General features: G+C 46.3%; 2 protein-coding genes across 2 annotated transcripts; one reads left to right on the forward strand and one right to left on the reverse strand.

Moving 5' to 3' along the window:
- Positions 1-200: 200 nt before the first annotated feature.
- ube2m (ubiquitin conjugating enzyme E2 M) lies at positions 201-4,591 on the reverse strand. Its single transcript, XM_068725823.1, has 6 exons — positions 4,306-4,591; positions 2,437-2,531; positions 2,279-2,317; positions 2,057-2,160; positions 1,897-1,960; positions 201-1,819 (listed from the first exon to the last, which is right to left on the reverse strand). The coding sequence occupies exons 1-6, from the start codon at positions 4,418-4,420 to the stop codon at positions 1,679-1,681; spliced, it is 558 nt and encodes a 185-aa protein (XP_068581924.1). The 5' UTR covers positions 4,421-4,591; the 3' UTR covers positions 201-1,678.
- A 928-nt stretch (positions 4,592-5,519) lies between these two features.
- zgc:158376 (uncharacterized protein LOC100101643 homolog) lies at positions 5,520-18,878 on the forward strand. Its single transcript, XM_068725686.1, is given in 13 exon segments — positions 5,520-6,153; positions 10,382-10,570; positions 10,911-11,054; positions 11,232-11,318; positions 11,827-12,012; positions 12,520-12,552; positions 12,675-13,505; positions 13,507-13,604; positions 13,606-13,911; positions 14,186-14,349; positions 14,573-14,734; positions 14,934-15,155; positions 15,281-18,878. Coding segments are annotated over 12 exon segments (2,697 nt in total). The 5' UTR covers positions 5,520-6,153; positions 10,382-10,396; the 3' UTR covers positions 15,571-18,878.
- Positions 18,879-19,222: the final 344 nt, after the last annotated feature.

The raw sequence follows: 19,222 nt of genomic DNA on the forward strand, positions 1-19,222 counted from the left end.
TTCAGGACTCGTTGTGCTTCAGGACTCATTGTTGTAGTTCAGGACTCATTGTTGTAGTTCAGGACTCATGCTTCAGGACTCGTTGTGCTTCAGGACTCGTGCTTCAGGACTTGTTCCAGGGTCTAAACTGGTTATATTCGTTGGTGTTTAAGTGAAATCTTAAAACTAAATGAACTTGATGAACAACAGAAATCGTTACAATCATTCAAGTTTATATTTTATTTAACATAAATCATATTGCAGTCAATGTGAACAGCTGGGGTTTTAATATACACAATAGAATCGTAACATTTGAAGCCCCTCCCCTCTGTGACCACAACGTACCCCAATGAAAACCAAAAGCCACCCCCCTCATAAACCCCACCCATCCACCCCTTTAAACACAATGACCCCACAGCCCCGCCCACTTGACACGACGCCCCGCCCCCTGACACTCATTGTGTTCGTTTGTGATTTAGCAGCAAACTCCAAACTGACTCGTCTCAGTTCTAATTCACCTCCACCTGTCAGCCAATTAACAGCATCATGTGACCAACCACAGATCAGGTCAAACAAGCCCCTCCCCCTTCAGGGACGCCGTGACATCACCAGCTGTTGAGTCACCACAGGCATGAAAACTATCAAGAACTATTTAAGGCGCACCTGCTCCTTCCAACCGACTCTGAAGCCCCGCCCCCCCGCGCTGACATAATTAAGCTCCTCCCTCCAGCGCCGACATCACTACACTTTCAGCCGTCGATTCATCGCAGGTTGAAAAAAAATATGTTGCCGTCAAACTTTAAGGAACTTTTAAGGCGTGCCTGATTTTGTTGCGACCAGCCCCTCCCAATGTGACTCACAAGCCCCTCCCACTGATGTCTTGCCATAAGGGAAACTTTCGTTTTGAGGGACTTTTTAAGGCTCATCTGCTCTTGACAGGACTGTAAGCCCCTCCCACTGCCATTAGAAGCCCCTCCCCCCTGTGTGGAGTCACTGCTAGCTTTATAAAACATGGATGACTATTGTTGGAACTAGTTTCTTGGAGAACAACCGAGCGCAGTGACTTCTTGAGTCTTTGTTGCCAGTCAACGGTTTGTTAAGAAACAGCGTTTCTTGGCGAGTTTGGAGGTTGCTGACGGTTAACGAACGAACACCTGACAGCGTGACGGGGGGGTGTGTCCTCCTCAGGGGGGGGGGGGGGCGTGTCCTTCTGACCGTCTGTCTGTCTGATGCACACCTGTCTGTCTGATGCAGGTGTTTTCGCCACACACACAAAATAAAAATAAAAGAAAATCATGTCATCATCGTGGCAAATCATCGACCTACTCCAGCCCCCCCCCCCCCCCCCCCCCCCCATCACCCTCGGCTGCCGTCAGCCGTTTCCTTTGAGTCCAGTTCTGGTGTGTGTTGCGTGTCGGCGCCCCCCCTGTGGCGTGTAAACGGTTTCATGTTGCGTCTTGTAAGTAAAACAAAGAAGAAATAAGGGAGGAGGGGGGAGATGAAGGGAGGAAGAAGAGGAGAAGGAGGGGAGGAATTTTCTTCTTCTTCTTTTGTTTTAGAACAGAAAAGCGTCTTCTGGCGTGCTGCTTTCTGTCGCTGCAGCTCCTGCTGCTGCCAACGAGCAGGACGGGGGGGGGGGGGGGGTTAGGAGGGGCAGGAGGGTGAGGAGTGTAGGGGGGAGGGAGGGAGGGAGGGGGAGTTATTTAAGACACCTCTCAAAGTAGGTGGCACCGACGTAGCCGCCCTTCAGAGAGCGGTGGACGTTCTGCTCAAAGAGCCGCCGGTTCGTCTGCAGGACTTCTGCTGCCTCCTTGTTCAACGGGTCCTCTGGGTTCGGCTCCTGGGGGGGGGGGGGGGGGGGGTTAGTTACTGTATGTGGATCCATCAATGAGTTAATCGTGTGAAAATAAAACTCACTAGAAATAGATACTGTAGACCGTAGATGATGGAGTTTATTGTCAACACAGGCTTCCAGTCCTCTCTGTGGACAAAAAGAAAAAAGCAAATAGATTTTTTGGTGGATTTATGGTGGACTTAAGGTGGACAGACGTCCTACCAGAGACCTTAAGGTACAGACCTTAAGATATTTAGGCAGACGTTTCCCTCCAGGTCGATGTTAGGGTGGTACACCATGGTCTCACACTTCACCTTGGGGGGGTCGTGGGGGTAACCCTGTCCTACCTGAGACACAGAGACTACATCACCATCTTAGACTAGACACTTTGAGAGAGAGAGAGAGAGAGAGAGAGAGAGAGAGAGAGAGAGAGAGAGAGAGAGAGAGAACGAACATGTGTCTCACCTTAAAGCTGAAGACAAACTTTCCTCCTTTGTAAAAGCCCTGAGAGACAAACACAAACATTAAGTCACATAAGTTACATTTGATCTCTTCTAAGATGAAGATAAACGAGTCTTTTCTCTCTCTCTCTCTCTCTCTCTCTCTCTCTCACACACTCACACCTCGTCTGGTGAGATGATGAGTCTGAAGTTCAGCAGGTCATCATCATCGGGGAAGTTGATCTCACACGTTTTAGGAAGATTCAACTCATTGATGTCTGAAACAGAGAGAAGAAATTACATTACAGTCATTTAGCGACTTACAATTCAGTGTTTATCTACAGACCATCTACAGACAATCTAGAGACAATCTAGAGACCATCTAGAGACCATCTAGAGACAATCTAGAGACCATCTACAGACAATCTAGAGACCATCTACAGACCATCTAGAGACCATCTACAGACAATCTAGAGACCATCTTCAGACAATCTAGAGACCATCTACAGACAATCTAGAGACCATCTAGAGACAATCTAGAGACCATCTACAGACCATCTAGAGACAATCTAGAGACCATCTACAGACAATCTAGAGACCAGCTACAGACAATCTAGAGACCAGCTACAGACCATCTAGAGACCATCTAGAGACCATCTTCAGACAATCTAGAGACCATCTTCAGACAATCTAGAGACCATCTACAGACCGGAGACGCAGCTACGGTCTGTAGCATACATACATACATACATACATACATACATACGTACGTGTGTATGTATGTATATATATATATATATATATATATATATATATATATATACATACATACATACATATATGTATACATATATATATATACATACATACATATACGTATACATATATATATATACATACATATACGTGTATATATATACATATATATATATACATACATATACGTGTATATATATATATATATATATATACATATATATATATATATATATATATATATATATATACATATATATATATACATATACATATATATATATATACATATACATATATATATATACATATACATATATATATATATATATATATACACACACATACATATATATATATATATACGTATATATATATATATACGTATATATATATATATATTTACATATTGTCATTGAATAGTTACTCTGTAGGATTCAACCTGTGAAACAGACTCGGTATCAAAACCAGAGTCTCAGTATTAATATTTGTTTGATTTAAAGACTCAGATGTGTTCTGAGACGTAGTACAGTATAAAGTACCACATGTACCTCTGAGACGTAGTACAGTATAAAGTACCGAGGTACAGTACTTTGGACTCGTACCGAGGTACAGTACTTTAGACTCGCACCGAAGTACAGTACTTTGGACTAGTACCGACTAGTACCGAAGTACAGTACTTCGGACTCGTACCGAGGTACAGTACTTCGGACTCGTACCGAAGTACTGTACTTCGGACTCGCACCGAAGTACAGTACTTTGGACTCGTACCGAAGTACTGTACTTTAGACTGTAACTCCGTTACTTCCGGTCACAGGTCGTTACTTTAACAGTCTAAGTTACCTGTCAGAGAGTCATGACGTCACTAACAGACTGTTCTGTTAAACAGAGAGCTGACACAGCAGGTTAGCTTGTTGAAGCTAACGTGTTAGCCTTCACGTTCGCGTCACTGTGAAGTGAGAGCTGGTTTAAAAGTCAAAATATGTTCTGAGTCTAGATTAATGGATAAAGTTAGCTGTGTGCTAATAACCACATTAGCCTAAAGCTAGGCTAGCTTTTGACTGTTTTGTTTTCAAATATTAGCACAAAGCTAGCTAGCGTTAGGTAGCACCACTTAGAGTTAGCGTGCTAGCTGTTAGCCTGTAGCCGCTTTTCCTCTGTTTGTGTACCCGGGGCTCTGTACCGGGGGTTCGTTAGTAACTAGACTGGACCAGGTCAACGGGTCTAGGTGTTCCTCACTAGCCACTAGCATAGTTCACTAGCCACTATAGTTCACTAGCCACTAGCCTACCTTACCTTTCTGTATTCGGAGCTGGGCCGCGCTGGCTTTCTTCCCTCCGGTTCCTGTTCTGTTTCCTCCAGCAGATTCCTCGTCTTTCTTCTGCTGCTTCAGGGAAAAGAGCTTAATCATCTTCAGTTATTTTAATAATGGACGCCTCAGCTTCAGCGTCCCGTCTGTGGTCAAGTGTGTGAGTTAATACGGGAGAGTCGGTTCAGTCCGAACGGCTACCGGGATGTTGATGGAGGAGCCGGTGCGTCTCTACTAGTTATACTGAGGGGATGCTAGCTGGGTTAGCTTAGCATGCTAGCTTGGGTCGGGGGGGGGGGGGCAGGCAGAGAGAGAGAGAGAGAGAGAGAGAGAGAGAGAGATGCTTTGGCAATACTGTTTCTGGACTTTCATGCCAATAAACCGAATTGAGAGAGAGAGAGAGAGACAGACAGAGAGAGAGAAAGAGACAGAGACAGAGGTGCACTTCCTCCTAAAATGTGAAGCATTCAATCAAATTAGGAACATTTACTTTAACAAATTCAACTATGTAATTTCAGATTTTAAAACATGTAATAACAACTCAAAATTAAAACTACTCCTAGGAGAAGGAGATAGGAAGTATCTAGCTGCCCAATATGTCCTAACATGTCACAACATGAGGGACAGTGAGTGACACACACACACACACACACACACACACACACACACACACACTGTATGTATGTAATTAATAATCAAACTAGATGTTATATTAATGATATTGTATATTAATGTTATTGTGTATTAATATTATTGTATGTTTAATTTTGTTGGTGCTTTGGCAATACTGTTTCTAAACTTTCATGCCAATAAAGCTATTGAAATTGAAATTGAAATTGAAAGAGAGAGAGAGAGACAGAGACAGAGAGACACAGAGAGAGAGACTGATGTATACATACATCATACATATGTATCAATATATATATATATATATATATATATATATATATATATATATAGTATAATAAGTATAAACTGAAAAAAAACACCCTACAAATCCCAGCATGCCTCTCTGCACAAAGCGACGTCATCACGCAGAGGCGGGTCGTGCGTGCTCACGCTCCGCGTCTCTTGTATTTACAACGTTTCTTTATTTATTTTATTTCCTCTGGAGGCCAGAACGTGGAGCGTGATATCTGTAGTCACCTGTATGATGTAATCAATGCAGGGGGGGGTTCAACATGACACGAGACACCAACCGACTCACAACACCGCACCAAATCACGCACAACACCGCAGCCTAAAGAGCGCCACACACAATAGACACACGGAGAACAATAGCGCTCGCGCTGCTCTTTATCTCACAATATCTGATCGATTCTAATGCGATGATCAATGGGGTCTAGTTCCCGCGGAGGGTTATTAAACAAAAACACTACGCTTCAGTTAAAATGAGACGTTTGAGGTGTTTTAAAGCCCCCCGGGAAGACGCGAAGAAGAACACGTTGTAACGTGCTGAGCGGAAAGAGAGACAGGTTCACTCACACAGAGAGAGACAGACAGGCTCTGGGGGGGGGGGGGGGCACGAGACTCAAGTCAGCAAAACTGCGCCCTTCACTTGATCGATATCGATCAGTTTGGAGAGATTCAGACCCACAGCGGGTCCGTTAGAGAAGCTAGCACTGGAAGCTAGCACTGGAGGCTAGCACTGGAAGCTAAGCTAGCACCGGAAGCTACAGCGATGGGTCTCGTGTGATCAGCCCCGGGAAAGCTCACGGTAGCCTGGCGGAGAGAAAGAAACAAGGAAGCTAAACCGAAGCTAACGTGGTGCTAACTGTGGGCTAATATTATATTTCTAATGAGCGACCAAGGAGCATGCGACCTGATACGAAGAGGTTAGTGTGTCTTTATCAGCGGCCATGTTTGTTTTATTAACCTCCATCTGTGTCTTTAATGAGGAGAGATAATGAAAGAGGAAGCGGACTGTGGAGCAGCTAGCTCTGCTAAGCTAAACATGTTAGCCTAGCATGGAGCGCATCACTGGGTCATTTCACAGGTGTGATATTTAATCAACTACACACCTGGATACACGTTTACAGGTATTAATGTGGAGCCAGGTTAATGTGACGTGCTAGCTGTTAGCCGTTAGCAGCTAACCTCGATAGTGGAACCAGATGCGCATCTTCATTATTCTTGAGTGCTAACTTGTGCTAGCTATGGTTGATAGCTAGCTTTATGTTTATAAGAACAACACAGTCTCTATTGATGCTCAGGTGGGAACTAATGCTGATAAATGGATAAAAGTCAGGTCAATAAGAGGTGTGTTACATGAAACAAATAATAATAATCATAAATAATCACCTTAATGTTTATCATATATAAACATAAATAATCTCCTTAATGTTTAATATATATAATCACAAATAATCTTCTTAATGTTTAACATATAAACAAATAATCTCCTAAATGTTTATCATATATAAACATAAATAATCTCCTTAATGTTTATCATATACAAACATAAATAATCACCTTAATATTTAACATATATAAACATAAATAATCTCAATGTTTAACATATATAAACATAAATCTCCTTGATGTTTAACATATAATCATAAATAATCTCCTTAATGTTGAACATATATAAACATAAATGATCTCCTAAATGTTTATCATATATAAACATAAATAATCACCTTAATGTTTATCATATATAATCATAAATAATCTCCTTAATGTTTATCATATACAAACATAAATAATCTCCTTAATGTTTAACATATATAATCACAAATAATCTCCTTAATGTTTATCATATACAAACATAAATAATCTCCTTAATGTTTATCATGTATAATCATAAATAATCTCCTTAATGTTTATCATATACAAACATAAATAATCTCCTTAATGTTTAACATATATAATCAAAAATAATCTTCTTAATGTTTAACATGTATATCATAAATAATCTCCTTAATGTTTATCATATACAAACATAAATAATCTTCTTAATGTTTAACATATATAAACATAAATAATCTCCTTAATGTTTAACATATATAAACATAAATAATCTCCTTAATGTTTATCATATATAAACATAAATAATCTCCTTAATGTTTAACATATATAAACATAAATAATCTTCTTAATGTTTAACATATATAAACATAAATAATCTCCTTAATGTTTATTATATATAAACCCCGCCCCCCTTGAAGGTCTAGTTCATTTTGTTTCATGTTATGTTCTCTGTAGCTTCAGATCACAACAGAAGTCATTTAAGCTTCCTTTAGAACAGTTCTACACCGTTTGTTTAATTAAACAAACTAAAACTACAAATGACAAACTAAATGTTGTTTATCTTATTTACAGACGGCATGTCATTTCTGTCTCTACACGGTCACGTTTACAGTTCTCCTCTGCTCTCTTATCGCGCACGACACACACACACACACACACACACACACACACACACACACACACACACACACACACACACACACACACACACACACACACACACAGGTGAGCACACTCCCACCAGCGGACAGAGAGCGCGTGTCGTAAAATATGTGGCGTAGTGGTGTAACGGATCACCACTCACGGTTCAGATCACTTGAGTATTTTTTTTACAGTTTCATCATCATAGTGTGTAATAAAGTGTTACTGCTAAGTCCCAGAATATCAACGCAGAGCTACAGTGAACAGATATGAAGCAGTAGTGTGTTCACGTGAACGGAGCAGCTTAAGAGTTCAACGGTGAAAGTCACGGTGAGAGGAGGAGCTAACGGCGTCATTGAAGTCTCAAGTTTGGGATCATTTTGTCTTCCATGTAGCTTATGAGGATGAGGGTGGTGGACAGAACCGTTACTGTGTGTAGACGTTTAAAGAGAAAGACACACGACAACGGTAACGCATCGACATGTCCACACATATGAAGAGACACCATCACAGTCTGTCAGTGAAGGGGACACTCCGGTGAGGAAAACAAAGGATTTAAAAATCTGGTTAAAGTCTTGGGCCACGCTACGAAATCCCCTCACACACCACTTCAGTATGAAGATCATTCCTCTGTGAAGAGGAAAAGACTGAGCGCTCACTTCATCACGGAGGAGCTGTAGACACCCCCTCTGTGAGAGTCACACAGACAGGTGCTGTAGACACGCCCCCTCTGAGAGAGTCACACAGACATGTGCTGTAGACACGCCCCCTCTGAGAGAGTCACACAGACATGTGCTGTAGACACGCCCCCTCTGAGAGAGTCACACAGACATGTGCTGTAGACACGCCCCCTCTGAGAGAGTCACAGAGACAGGAGCTGTAGACACGCCCCCTCTGAGAGAGTCACAGAGACAGGTGCTGTAGACACGCCCCCTCTGTGAGAGTCAGACAGACAGGTGCTGTAGACACGCCCCCTCTGTGAGAGTCAGACAGACAGGTGCTGTAGACACGCCCCCTCTGTGAGAGTCAGACAGACAGGTGCTGTAGACACGCCCCCTCTGTGAGAGTCAGACAGGAGCTGTAGACACGCCCCCTCTGTGAGAGTCAGACAGGAGCTGTAGACACGCCCCCTCTGTGAGAGTCACACAGACAGGTGCTGTAGACACGCCCCTCTGTGAGAGTCACACAGACAGGTGCTGTAGACACGCCCCTCTGTGAGAGTCACACAGACAGGTGCTGTTGACACACCCCTCTGTGAGAGTCACACAGACAGGTGCTGTAGACACGCCCCTCTGTGAGAGTCACACAGACAGGTGCTGTAGACACGCCCCCTCCGTGAGAGAAACTTTGGAGGGAACCATGTAGCTGCAGCTACTGGTTCCATCAGTCTTTGGCCTCTATACCCAGGTCGGACAACCGATTTGCACGTCAGCACGACCGCTATACCTTCGCCAGGCGCATATCCTCCGTGGTGATGCGCCGCGACCCGGCAAGATGCTTTTCAGCGCTCCCCACCCAGACCTCAACGCTTCCCGGGGCCGTGGACTAAGTGCTCGCTGTGCCCGCTCTCCCTGCGGGGAGGGACGGGTCCCGGCGCAACCGTCGACCGGTGCGCCCCAACCACGTCGCCAGGGCGGGGATCGGCTCAAGTAAAAGGCATCGGGGGTCTGCGGCGATGTCGGCAACACACCCGACCCGTCATGAAACATGAACCAAGGAGTCTAGCGCACGCGAGACTCAGAGGGTGAAGCAACTGCGAACCCCGTGGTGCAATGAAAGTGAGGGCCAGCGTGCCGGGTGAGGTGGGATCCCGGCGCCGCGGGTCTGTCTCGCCCGCACCGTCGGGGAGGTGGAGCGTGAGTTTGTGCTTCTGATGGAACCAGTAGCTGGTTCCATCAGAAGTTTCCTTCAGGATAGCTGGCGCTCAGTTTCCCCACTGCATTCACGTGAATATGGTGTATAGAAAGGGTTGAATTCTCGCGGTGCCCACGTTGCCTTCAGGTAACGTGGGCACCGCTTGGAGGACGGTCCTCTGCTGTCACTCATGATGACACGCCCCCACGTTAGATCAGGGTCAAAAGTCTGAACTGAAAAATATAAGGACTCAAATATCAAAATATATATGAAAGTGAAACATGAAAAAAAAATGTATTCAAAACGATTCCAGAACTGAATCAAAATTATATTCAACCCAAAAAAACGTTTGACCTGGATTCAGCTCCATACAAGGATCTTCAGCCTGCATGTGGATTAAATAGCTGTGGTTATTAAATAACTTAACCCCTCAACCCCACCCTCTCTTTCCTACCCCTCACCAACCACATCACCAAACCTGCCGTCTTTCACCTCAGGAACATCTCACGCCTCCGGCCCTCCCTGTCCTCTACCACCACCGAAATTCTCATCCATGCCCTCATCACCTCCAGACTCGACTACCGCAACAGCATCCTCTACGGCTCTCCCAACGAGATCCTCAATGAACTCCAACATGTTCAGAACTCTGCCGCTCAACCGCTCACCTCCACCCGCCGCTATGAACGCATCACCCCGGTCCTTCTCAGCCTCCACCGGCTCCCAGTCAAACACAGAGTAGACTTTAAAGTGTTCACGGCCTACGAAGCCCTAAACTACCTGGCCCCTCCTCACACTAACACTCCTGTGTTTTCTCTCCAGCTGACTTGTTCGGGGATGTCGGGCAGTAAGGCGCTGGGCGGGGGGGCGAGGCGCAGGAGGACTCGGTGCCGGCGCTGTCAGGCCTGCATGAGGACGGAGTGTGGAGAGTGTCACTTCTGTAAGGACATGAAGAAGTTCGGAGGACCAGGACGCATGAAGCAGTCCTGTCTCCTGAGACAGTGCACGGCGGTGAGAGACGCACGCACGCGCACACACACACACACACACACACACACACACACACACACACACACACACACACACACACACACACACACACACACACACACACACACACACACACACACACTCTGAGTCAGTAGATCTTCATATTATTTCTGTTTCTTTATTTAGTTTACCTTTTATTGTTTCTGGAGGAGGAGGAGTGGGGGGGTGCTCCTCTTGTTCCTCCTGCACAAGGAGAGACACCCTCTGGTGGTTCCTCTGAGACCCCTGTCTCTCTACCTGTCTGTCTCTCTACCTGTCTGACCCACCTGTCTGACCCACCTGTCTGTCTCTCCCTCTTCAGCCGGTGCTGCCTCACACGGCGGTGTGTTTTTCGTGTGGTGAGGCGGGTAAAGAGGACACGGTGGACTCTGAGGAGGAGAAGTTCAGCCTCTCTCTGATGGAGTGCACCATCTGTAACGAGATCATCCACCCGAGCTGTCTGAAGGTCAGTGATGTCTCACATCGTCTGTGAGTTTAAAGTTTGTATGAGGAACCATCGTCTCCTCTCAGTGAGAGGAGAGAATCCAGAAGAGCTCTTTAAGGCATGTCGTTGTTATCGTTGTTGTGATCGTTGTTGTGATCGTTGTTATTACCACTTTGTTGACTGGTTGTGTCTCCTCAGATGGGTAAAGCTGAAGGAATCATCAACGATGAGATCCCAAACTGTTGGGAGTGTCCAAAGTGCCACAAGGAGGGCAAAACCAGTAAGGTAAGAACCAGAGCCAGTAAGAGTCCAGACCAGTTCATAGCTACTCCATTAACGGTCAAAGTAAGGTCGTCTAGGCGTCAGCGTGGTTATTGTTTGTGGTTCATACAGATAAATCGTAGAGCTCGGGTTACTTAAGATCAATAATGATAATAAGAGCTTTAAATCATCAAAGATGCAACATTTCAACACAAAGTTTTAATTTAACGAGAAGTTAAATGATTGTAAATGTACAACTTTATCCGTGGCGGACTGTACTGGTCTGTTGCGGTCTGTGGAGGTCCGTACCGGTCCGTGGCGGACTGTAGTGGTCTGTAGCGGACCATACTGGTCTGTGGTGGTCTGTGGCTGTCCGTACTAAAATGTCTCCCGTAGCTGTGCCTACGGTGTATAGATACTGAATTGTAAGTCGCTTTGGATAAAAGCGTCTGCTAAATGACTGTAATGTAATGTACCGGTCTGTGGCGGTCCGTACTGGTCTGTTTTAACGCTACCTCATGTGTGTGTCCAGGACCAGGCGGACGGTCTCGGGAAGAGGAAGCTGGATAACGGGGAGGTGGGTCGATGGAAGCTCACTGATGACCCTCCCCCTAAAAAGAAAGCCCCTCCCTCCCTGGAGGAGGGGGGGAGGACGGAGGGGGGACACAAGAGGAAGAAGGAGAAGGAGCTTCCTCAGGACAGTGGACCCAAGAAGAAGGTGAGTGTGAACCAATCACAGAGCAGATCATTATGACGTCATAGTTATTTAACGAGATGACTCGCTGAGTAAAGGATTGATGACACGATGAAGCATGTTAAACCTGTCTCTGTGTCTCACTGTCTGTGTGTCTCACTGTCTCTGTGTCTCACTGCTCTGTCTCACTGTCTCTTTGTCTCACTGCTCTGTGTCTCACTGTCTCTGTGTCTCACTGCTCTGTATCTCACTGTCTCTGTGTCTCACTGTTTGTGTCTCTGTCTCACTCTTTGTGTCTCACTGCTCTGTATCTCACTGTTTCTGTGTCTCACTGTTTTTGTCTCATTGTCTCTGTGTCTCAATGTCTCACTGCCTCTGTGTCTCACTGTCTCTGTTTCTCACTGCTCTGTGTGTGTGTGTGTGTGTGTGTGTGTGTGTGTGTGTGTGTGTGTCTCACTGTCTCTGTGTCTCACGCTCTGTGTCTCACTGCTCTGTGTCTCACTGTCTCTCTTCTTCCTGTCTCTCTCTCAGATGAAGGGCGCCCATGAGAAACGCCTCAAAAAGGCATGAAGACGTTATTATTATTATTGTTATTATTATTATTGTTATTATGAATAATATTAATTATTACTATTATTACACTGAAGAGAAGACTTCATGATTTCATTGTTTCGTTCTCTCATCAGAAACCCAAACAGGAGGCGGTGGAGTCCAACGGTCCCACCTCAGTTGGAGGAGGAGCAGGAGGACTACAGGGCTCCTCTTCTTCTTCTCAGCCTGGAGGAGGAGGAGCAGGAGGAGGAGGGACGTCCAGTGCAGACCAGCGCTCCCACCACAGGGAGAAACTGGAGCGCTTCAAGAGGATGTGTCTTCTGGAGCGACGGCCAGAGTCCTCCTCCTCCTCCTCCTCCAGCTCAGAGTCAGACTCAGAGTCGGACTCAGACGACTCTCTCAGGGGGGGGGAGGCGGGAGGAGGCTCCTCCCCTTCCTCCTCCTCCCCTGCCCCACCTCCCCCCGTCGTCTACGGCAGCGGTGGGGGGGGGCGGACGGAGCGAGAGAGGAGTCGCAGTGAGAGGGAGAGAGAGAGGGAGAGGGAGAGGGAGAGACGTCTGGCTGAGCTGGGCTTCAGCGCCAGTGAGGAGTCAGAGGGGGAGGCGGGGAGGGAGGAGGAGGAGGAGCTACGGGAGGAGGAGCAGGGGGAGAAGGCTCGACGGAGAGGGGGAGGAGCTACAGGAGGAGAGGCGGGGCTACCTCCACGAGGACGTAAAGGAGGCCTGCTGGATGGAGAGGAGGAGGACACACCCACCTCTGACAGGACCAGGAAGAACTCACCCCTCTCCTCCAATCAGATGCCTCCGTCCTCGCAGCATGACGGCTTCACAGGGAAGCAGCGCAGCAACGGGACGGAGGCTCGAAACGGGAGGACACGAGGGGGGGCGGGAGGGGGGAGGGAGGGGGGGGAGAAGGAGAACGCCAGCGGAGTTCTGACCAATCACAGACACAGTGGGGGGGGGGGGAGGGGGCGGGGCCAAAGGCGGCGGGAGCCGCGGCAACAAGATCCGCAGCAACAGTAAGAACCAGACGTCCAGAAACACCTCCTCCTCTAACGGGGGAGGAGGGGGGGGGGGGCAGCCTGATGATGTCATCAATGGCGGCGTCCCCCTGCTCCCAGCCGTCCCGCCTCGCCCCCCGCTCTCAGATGATGAAGCGCAGCCCCCCCGCCGTCCCCTCGCCCCCCCGACCCGTTCAGATGGAGAGGCACCTTGTGCGACCCCCCCCCACCTGCCCCGAGCCCAGCTGCCTGCCGCTGGACTCTGGCTCTTCCCACATCATGACACGTGACGTCTGGCTCAGAGTCTTCACTCACCTGAGCCAGAGAGAGCTGTGTGTCTGCATGAGGGTGTGTCGCACCTGGAGTCGCTGGTGAGTGACATCACACTGACCTCACACTGACATCACACTGACCTTACACTAACCTCACGGTGACATCACACTGACCTCACGGTGACCTCACACTGACCTCATACTGACCTCACGGTGACCTCACACTGACATCACACTGACCTCACACTGACATCACACTGACCTCACATTGACCTCACGGTGACATCACACTGACATCACGGTGACATCACACTGACCTCACGGTGACATCACATCTTCCACATGTCAGTGTCTCGTCTCGTTTCTTCTTCAGGTGTTGTGATAAACGGTTGTGGACTCAGATCGATCTGAGTCGGCAGCGCTCCATCACCCCCCCCATGCTGAGTGGTATCATCCGCCGGCAGCCCGTCTCCCTGAACCTGGGTTATACCAACATCTCCAAGAAACAGCTCATGTGGCTGATCAACCGCTTACCAGGTGACTCCATGTCTGTCCTCCCTGTCTGTCTGTCCTCCCCGTCTGTCTCACCTCCCCATCTGTCTGTCCTCCCCGTCTGTCTCACATCCCCGTCTGTCTGTCCTCCCCGTCTGTCTATCCTCTCCCTCTGTACTTCCTGTTTACCTTTTTGTTTCCACAACACAAACCTGTTGCCTCCCAAAATCCTGCCACCTGTCTCACACCTATCCTGTGTCCCGCTCAGGTCTGCTGGAGCTGAATGTCTCTGGGTGTCCATGGCCGGCGGTCTCCGCTCTGTGTCAGGCCGTCTGTCCCTGTCTGAAGCTGCTGGACCTCAGCAGAGTGGAGGACCTCAAAGACTCTCACCTGAGGGAGCTGCTGGCCCCCCCACCGGACACCAGGACAGGTGAGAGACACACACACACACCTGACACCAGGACAGGTGAAAGACACACACACACACACACACACACACACACACACACACACACACACACACACACACACACATATATAACAAGTCACTTAATAAATTACTTGTTTTCTGGCCTCTGATTGGCCGATCAGTCCGGTTCATAAACTCCCTTCTGTGATTGGTCGTCCAGCTCACGGTGAGACCAGAGTGGGGCGTTTCCAGAACGTGACTGAGCTGCGATTGGCCGGTTTGGACCTGACGGACGCGTCGTCCCGCCTGTTGTCTCGTTACGTTCCTCACCTGAGCCGGTTGGACCTGAGCCAGTGTGGGAACATCAGCGACCAGACGGTGCACACCCTCACCTCCTCTATCTCCCCCCTCAGAGACAGTCTCACCCACCTCAGCCTGGCAGGTATGTCTCTCTCTCTCTCTCTCTCTCTCTCTCTCGCTCTCGCTCTCGCTCTCGCTCTCTCTCGCTCTCTCTGTCTGACTGTCTGACGTCCTGTCTGTCTGTCTGACCTCCTGTCTGTCTTCCAGGCTGTGGTAAGGTGACGGATCAGTGTGTGTCGTTGCTCCGTCGCTGCTCCTCCCTCCAGACGGTGGATCTTCGTTGCTGCTCCCTCGTGTCCTCAGAGACGGGTCAGCTGCTCTCCTTCCCTCCTCACGTCGCCTCGTCCTCGTCCTCGTCCTCATCCTCGTCCTCCTCTTCCTCTTCCTCTGCCACCACCACCACCGCGGCTGCTGCTTCGTCGTCGTCCTCTTCCTCGTCCTCTTCGTCCTCCTCCTCCTGTCCTCCTGAAGACAGAACGCTGCTGAAGAACAGCTAAAGTCCTCCTCATGTCACATGACACTCCAGTTATTGGTCCAGACGGCCCACAAGCCCCGCCTCCCACCTCGTTACACTACAGACGGGTGAGGAGCAGGAGGAGGAGGCACCTGTGCAACATTTCTCCTGACGTGAGGAGGAGGAGGAGGAAGATATTCTGGGAAAGTTGTTGGTAATAGTAAAATATAGAAACCCTGAGCATGTACATATTTGTTCTCTGTACAATTTTGGGTGTGTGTATATATGTGTAGTTTACTGTAAATGACCCTAACACCTTCCCTCCTTTCATTCTATCCTTCCATCCTTCCCCCTTACGACCAATCATCATGCCAGTCATCCACCTGCTCGTCACACACACACACACACACACACACACACACACACACACACACACACACACGAACTTTACAATAAGGACGGTCTGACATTTGTGCTAAGCTAGGCTAACAATTTCCCCCTGCTTCCACTGTTTGTGCTAAGCTAGGCTAACAGTTTACCTCTGCTTCCAGTGTTTGTGCTAAGCTAGGCTAACCATTTCCCTCTGCTTCTGGTCTCTGTGCTAAGGTAGGCTAACAGTTTACCTCTGCTACCAGTGTTTATGCTAAGCTAGGCTAACAGTTTACCTTTGCTAACAGTGTTTATGCTAAGCTAGGCTAACGTTTACCTCTGCTACCAGTGTTTATGCTATGCTAGGCTAACAGTTTCCCCCTGCTTCCAGTGTTTGTGATAAGCTAGGCTAACAGTTTCCCTCCGCTTCCAGTCTCTGTGCTAAGCTAAACAATTGGAGTGCCCTAAAATGTTAAGTTGACGCTCTAAAAAAGCCTCTTTTCTCTATGAGGTCAGGTATGTAGTTACCCACAATGCCCACACTACTTGTTTTAATGGCTCTCAGGACGCTGAACACAAACACTATTCCAATAAAGTTTATTCAAACGAGACGACGTCAACAAAATGAACACGGCGCAAAAGATGGAGATTGTTTTGATCGATGACCCGTTTGGTCCGTTAAAGAAACCCAGAGACATCTTTTATTGTCTCATGAGACTCCCGGTTTTTGTGCTAAGCTAGCAGTTTCCCCCTGCTCCCAGTCTTTGTTCTAAGCTAGGCTAACCCCCTCTCTCCCTGTAAAATGTCAGACTGTTACTTTAAGGTGTGTGTGTGTGTGTGTGTGTGTGTGTGTGTGTGTGTGTGTGTGTGTGTGTGTGTGTGTGTGTGTGTGTGTGTGTGTGTGTGTGTGTCAGTCATGTGATCAGGTTCTGTTGGGACGTTGTTGATGGTGTTTTCTCAGGAGTTTGTTCTTAATTTATTTTGTGCCTCCAGTTTAAAACATTCCTTCTCTTCTCATATCTCACTTCCTGTTGATCTGATTGGTCTTCGTTCGTCTTCCTCATGATGAAGATGTTCTATGGAAGCCCATTAGTGCCACATAACCAAAAGGAATTAAAGTAAACAAATGTCATCCTGATGAATTGATCCCACAGTCTGGATTTATATCATAATCTCACTCTCTAAATCAAAGTTTAACATCTTTGTTTTTTGGGCTAAATGGGCTTCTGTAGTTTATCTCAGAGGCCTCAAATGTAAAAATATATTTGTGTCTTTATGTGGGAACTGGCTGTCGATCATGTGATCAGGCGGTGGCACTGAGGGGGCGTGCCCATGCCTTTACGGGGGCGTGTCCGCAGCACTGAGGGGCGTGTCTATGTTCCCAGAGCTCCAGTTTAATATCTGGTGATATGACGCGTTAATGGTTCACCTCATCAAGCTCTTGATTATGTTCATATCAAGAACAAAGGATTCTGGGAACATGGGGATGACCCCCACTGGGGGGGAGGGATTATTCTCTATCATATTTCATAATGTATTTTCAAATCAAACAGCCAAACACATCATGGAGAGCTCAGTAGATTTGTAATGGCTAGCATGTTGGTTAGCATGTTAGCTTCATATTAGCGGGCTGTTCTGTCATAGTTGTTGTGTTACCTCTGCTGCACTTTACTCAGTCCCCAAAAAACGACAAACATGCGAAACAGTCTAAATAACTGCTGTCGTCACTGGCTAGCTAACATTAGCCAGCAAGCTAACGAAGATTTAGCTCTAGTGCTAATCCCAAACTATCATCCAATAATTTCAATGAGCTAACTTATTGGTTAGCTTAGATAACAAGCTAATACTGACTTGTTCCATGTTAGCTACATGGTAGCATGAAGTTGCTTGTTAGCTAGCTAATGTTATTGTTGGACTCTGCAATAAAAAGTAAAATATACCATTTTATTAATGTCTAAAAAATGAGCGAGAAAGCTGGTATTGCTGTTAGCTAGCTAACATTAGCAAGCAAGCTAGTTAAGATGTAGTTCAAATTAATTTCTTTTAATGAGCTAATTTATTAGCTTGTTAGTAAGCTGGGGAAACAAGCTAACACAACCTAGCTAACCAATGTTGGCATGATATCACCTGGGATGAGTTATGCTAGCATTAGCTTGTTCGGTACTACTATTTAACTAACTCCTTGTATAGAAACTGTTTATTCCAGTGGTTAAAATGTTAAGGAGCTAACTAAATACAGAGCTACGAGCTAATTAGCTCATCAGTGTGCGTAGCTAACTAGCTAATACTGGCTTGCTACGTGTTAGCTACATGGTACCATTTTAGCTTCACAGTAGCATGTTAGCTAGCTGACCGTTTAATGGATGAGGATCTGGTTTTCTGTTTTAAATCATTCAAAGTGAACATTTGTTCATAAACTGTGAAATATTATTTAGACACAATGATTATTTGTATTAAAGGTGCAGTGGAGGTAAAACATGAAATACAAAGTAGTATTATTTGAATATTAAATTGCCATAAACACCGTGTTGTGCCATAAACACACCAGAAGGTTCAGAGGTCAGCTTTTATATATTTTCTATTCGTTGTGATTTGTTTTGTTTTTATTGTAACTTTGGGATCAACGATTCATATCAAACTTCACCTAGCAACAAGCGAGGAGATCAAATCTTATTGGACCACAAATCCGCCCCCTGACAGCTCTCATCCAATCAGAGGCCCCGACCGGTCTGGACCTCCTCTCTGCTCTTCATCATGTTCTAAAGATGCACTGGACCATCGTCATTCTCACCTTTTTGCCAAATGTAGTTTTTGTTGTGAAAAGAGAAGTTTTATTGTTTTTGGTTCTTTTTTTATACTTTGTCATAAACTTCTGTTGTGTTGATAAAAAATGAGGAAGAACAAAAAGAGAAACTCGAGGCAGCTACGAAGAGAAACTACTGTACAATGACAAGTAATAAAGAAGCAATGGGTTCCTTTTTACTGCTGTCTGTCCATCAGGTACAAGTACACACATGTACTGATACTGTCTGTCCATCAGGTACAAGTACACACATGTACTTATACCACCATCACAGGACGAATGATCGGCTTAGAAATGTTTTGTCACCACAGAATACTGAGTGAAAGTATCAGCCTCACAATGTACTTCAAGTGCCAAAGTAAAAGTACTAATACCACAGAATACTGAGTGAAAGTATCAGCCTCACAATGTACTTCAAGTACAAAAGTAAAAGTACTAATACCACAGAATACTGAGTGAAAGTATCATATATTTATAATATAATAAATATATTTAAATATATAAATGTATATTTGTATTATAT

The sequence above is a fragment of the Cebidichthys violaceus genome, unplaced genomic scaffold, assembly GCF_023349555.1.
Source record: "Cebidichthys violaceus isolate CVI_PGR_0920_01 unplaced genomic scaffold, fCebVio1.0.p SCAF_36, whole genome shotgun sequence".
Taxonomy (NCBI): domain Eukaryota; kingdom Metazoa; phylum Chordata; class Actinopteri; order Perciformes; family Stichaeidae; genus Cebidichthys; species Cebidichthys violaceus.

Excerpts from the sequence above, each read along its gene's own strand:
- ube2m (XM_068725823.1), bottom strand. The coding sequence starts at position 4,420 with ATGATTAAGCTCTTTTCCCTGAAGCAGCAGAAGAAAGACGAGGAATCT. Across the intron at positions 2,532-4,305 it reads CCAGCTCCGAATACAGAAAG|ACATCAATGAGTTGAATCTT; the intron begins GTAAGGTAGGCT and ends TCTCTGTTTCAG. Across the intron at positions 1,961-2,056 it reads GTCTGCCTAAATATCTTAAG|AGAGGACTGGAAGCCTGTGT; the intron begins GTCTGTACCTTA and ends TTTTGTCCACAG.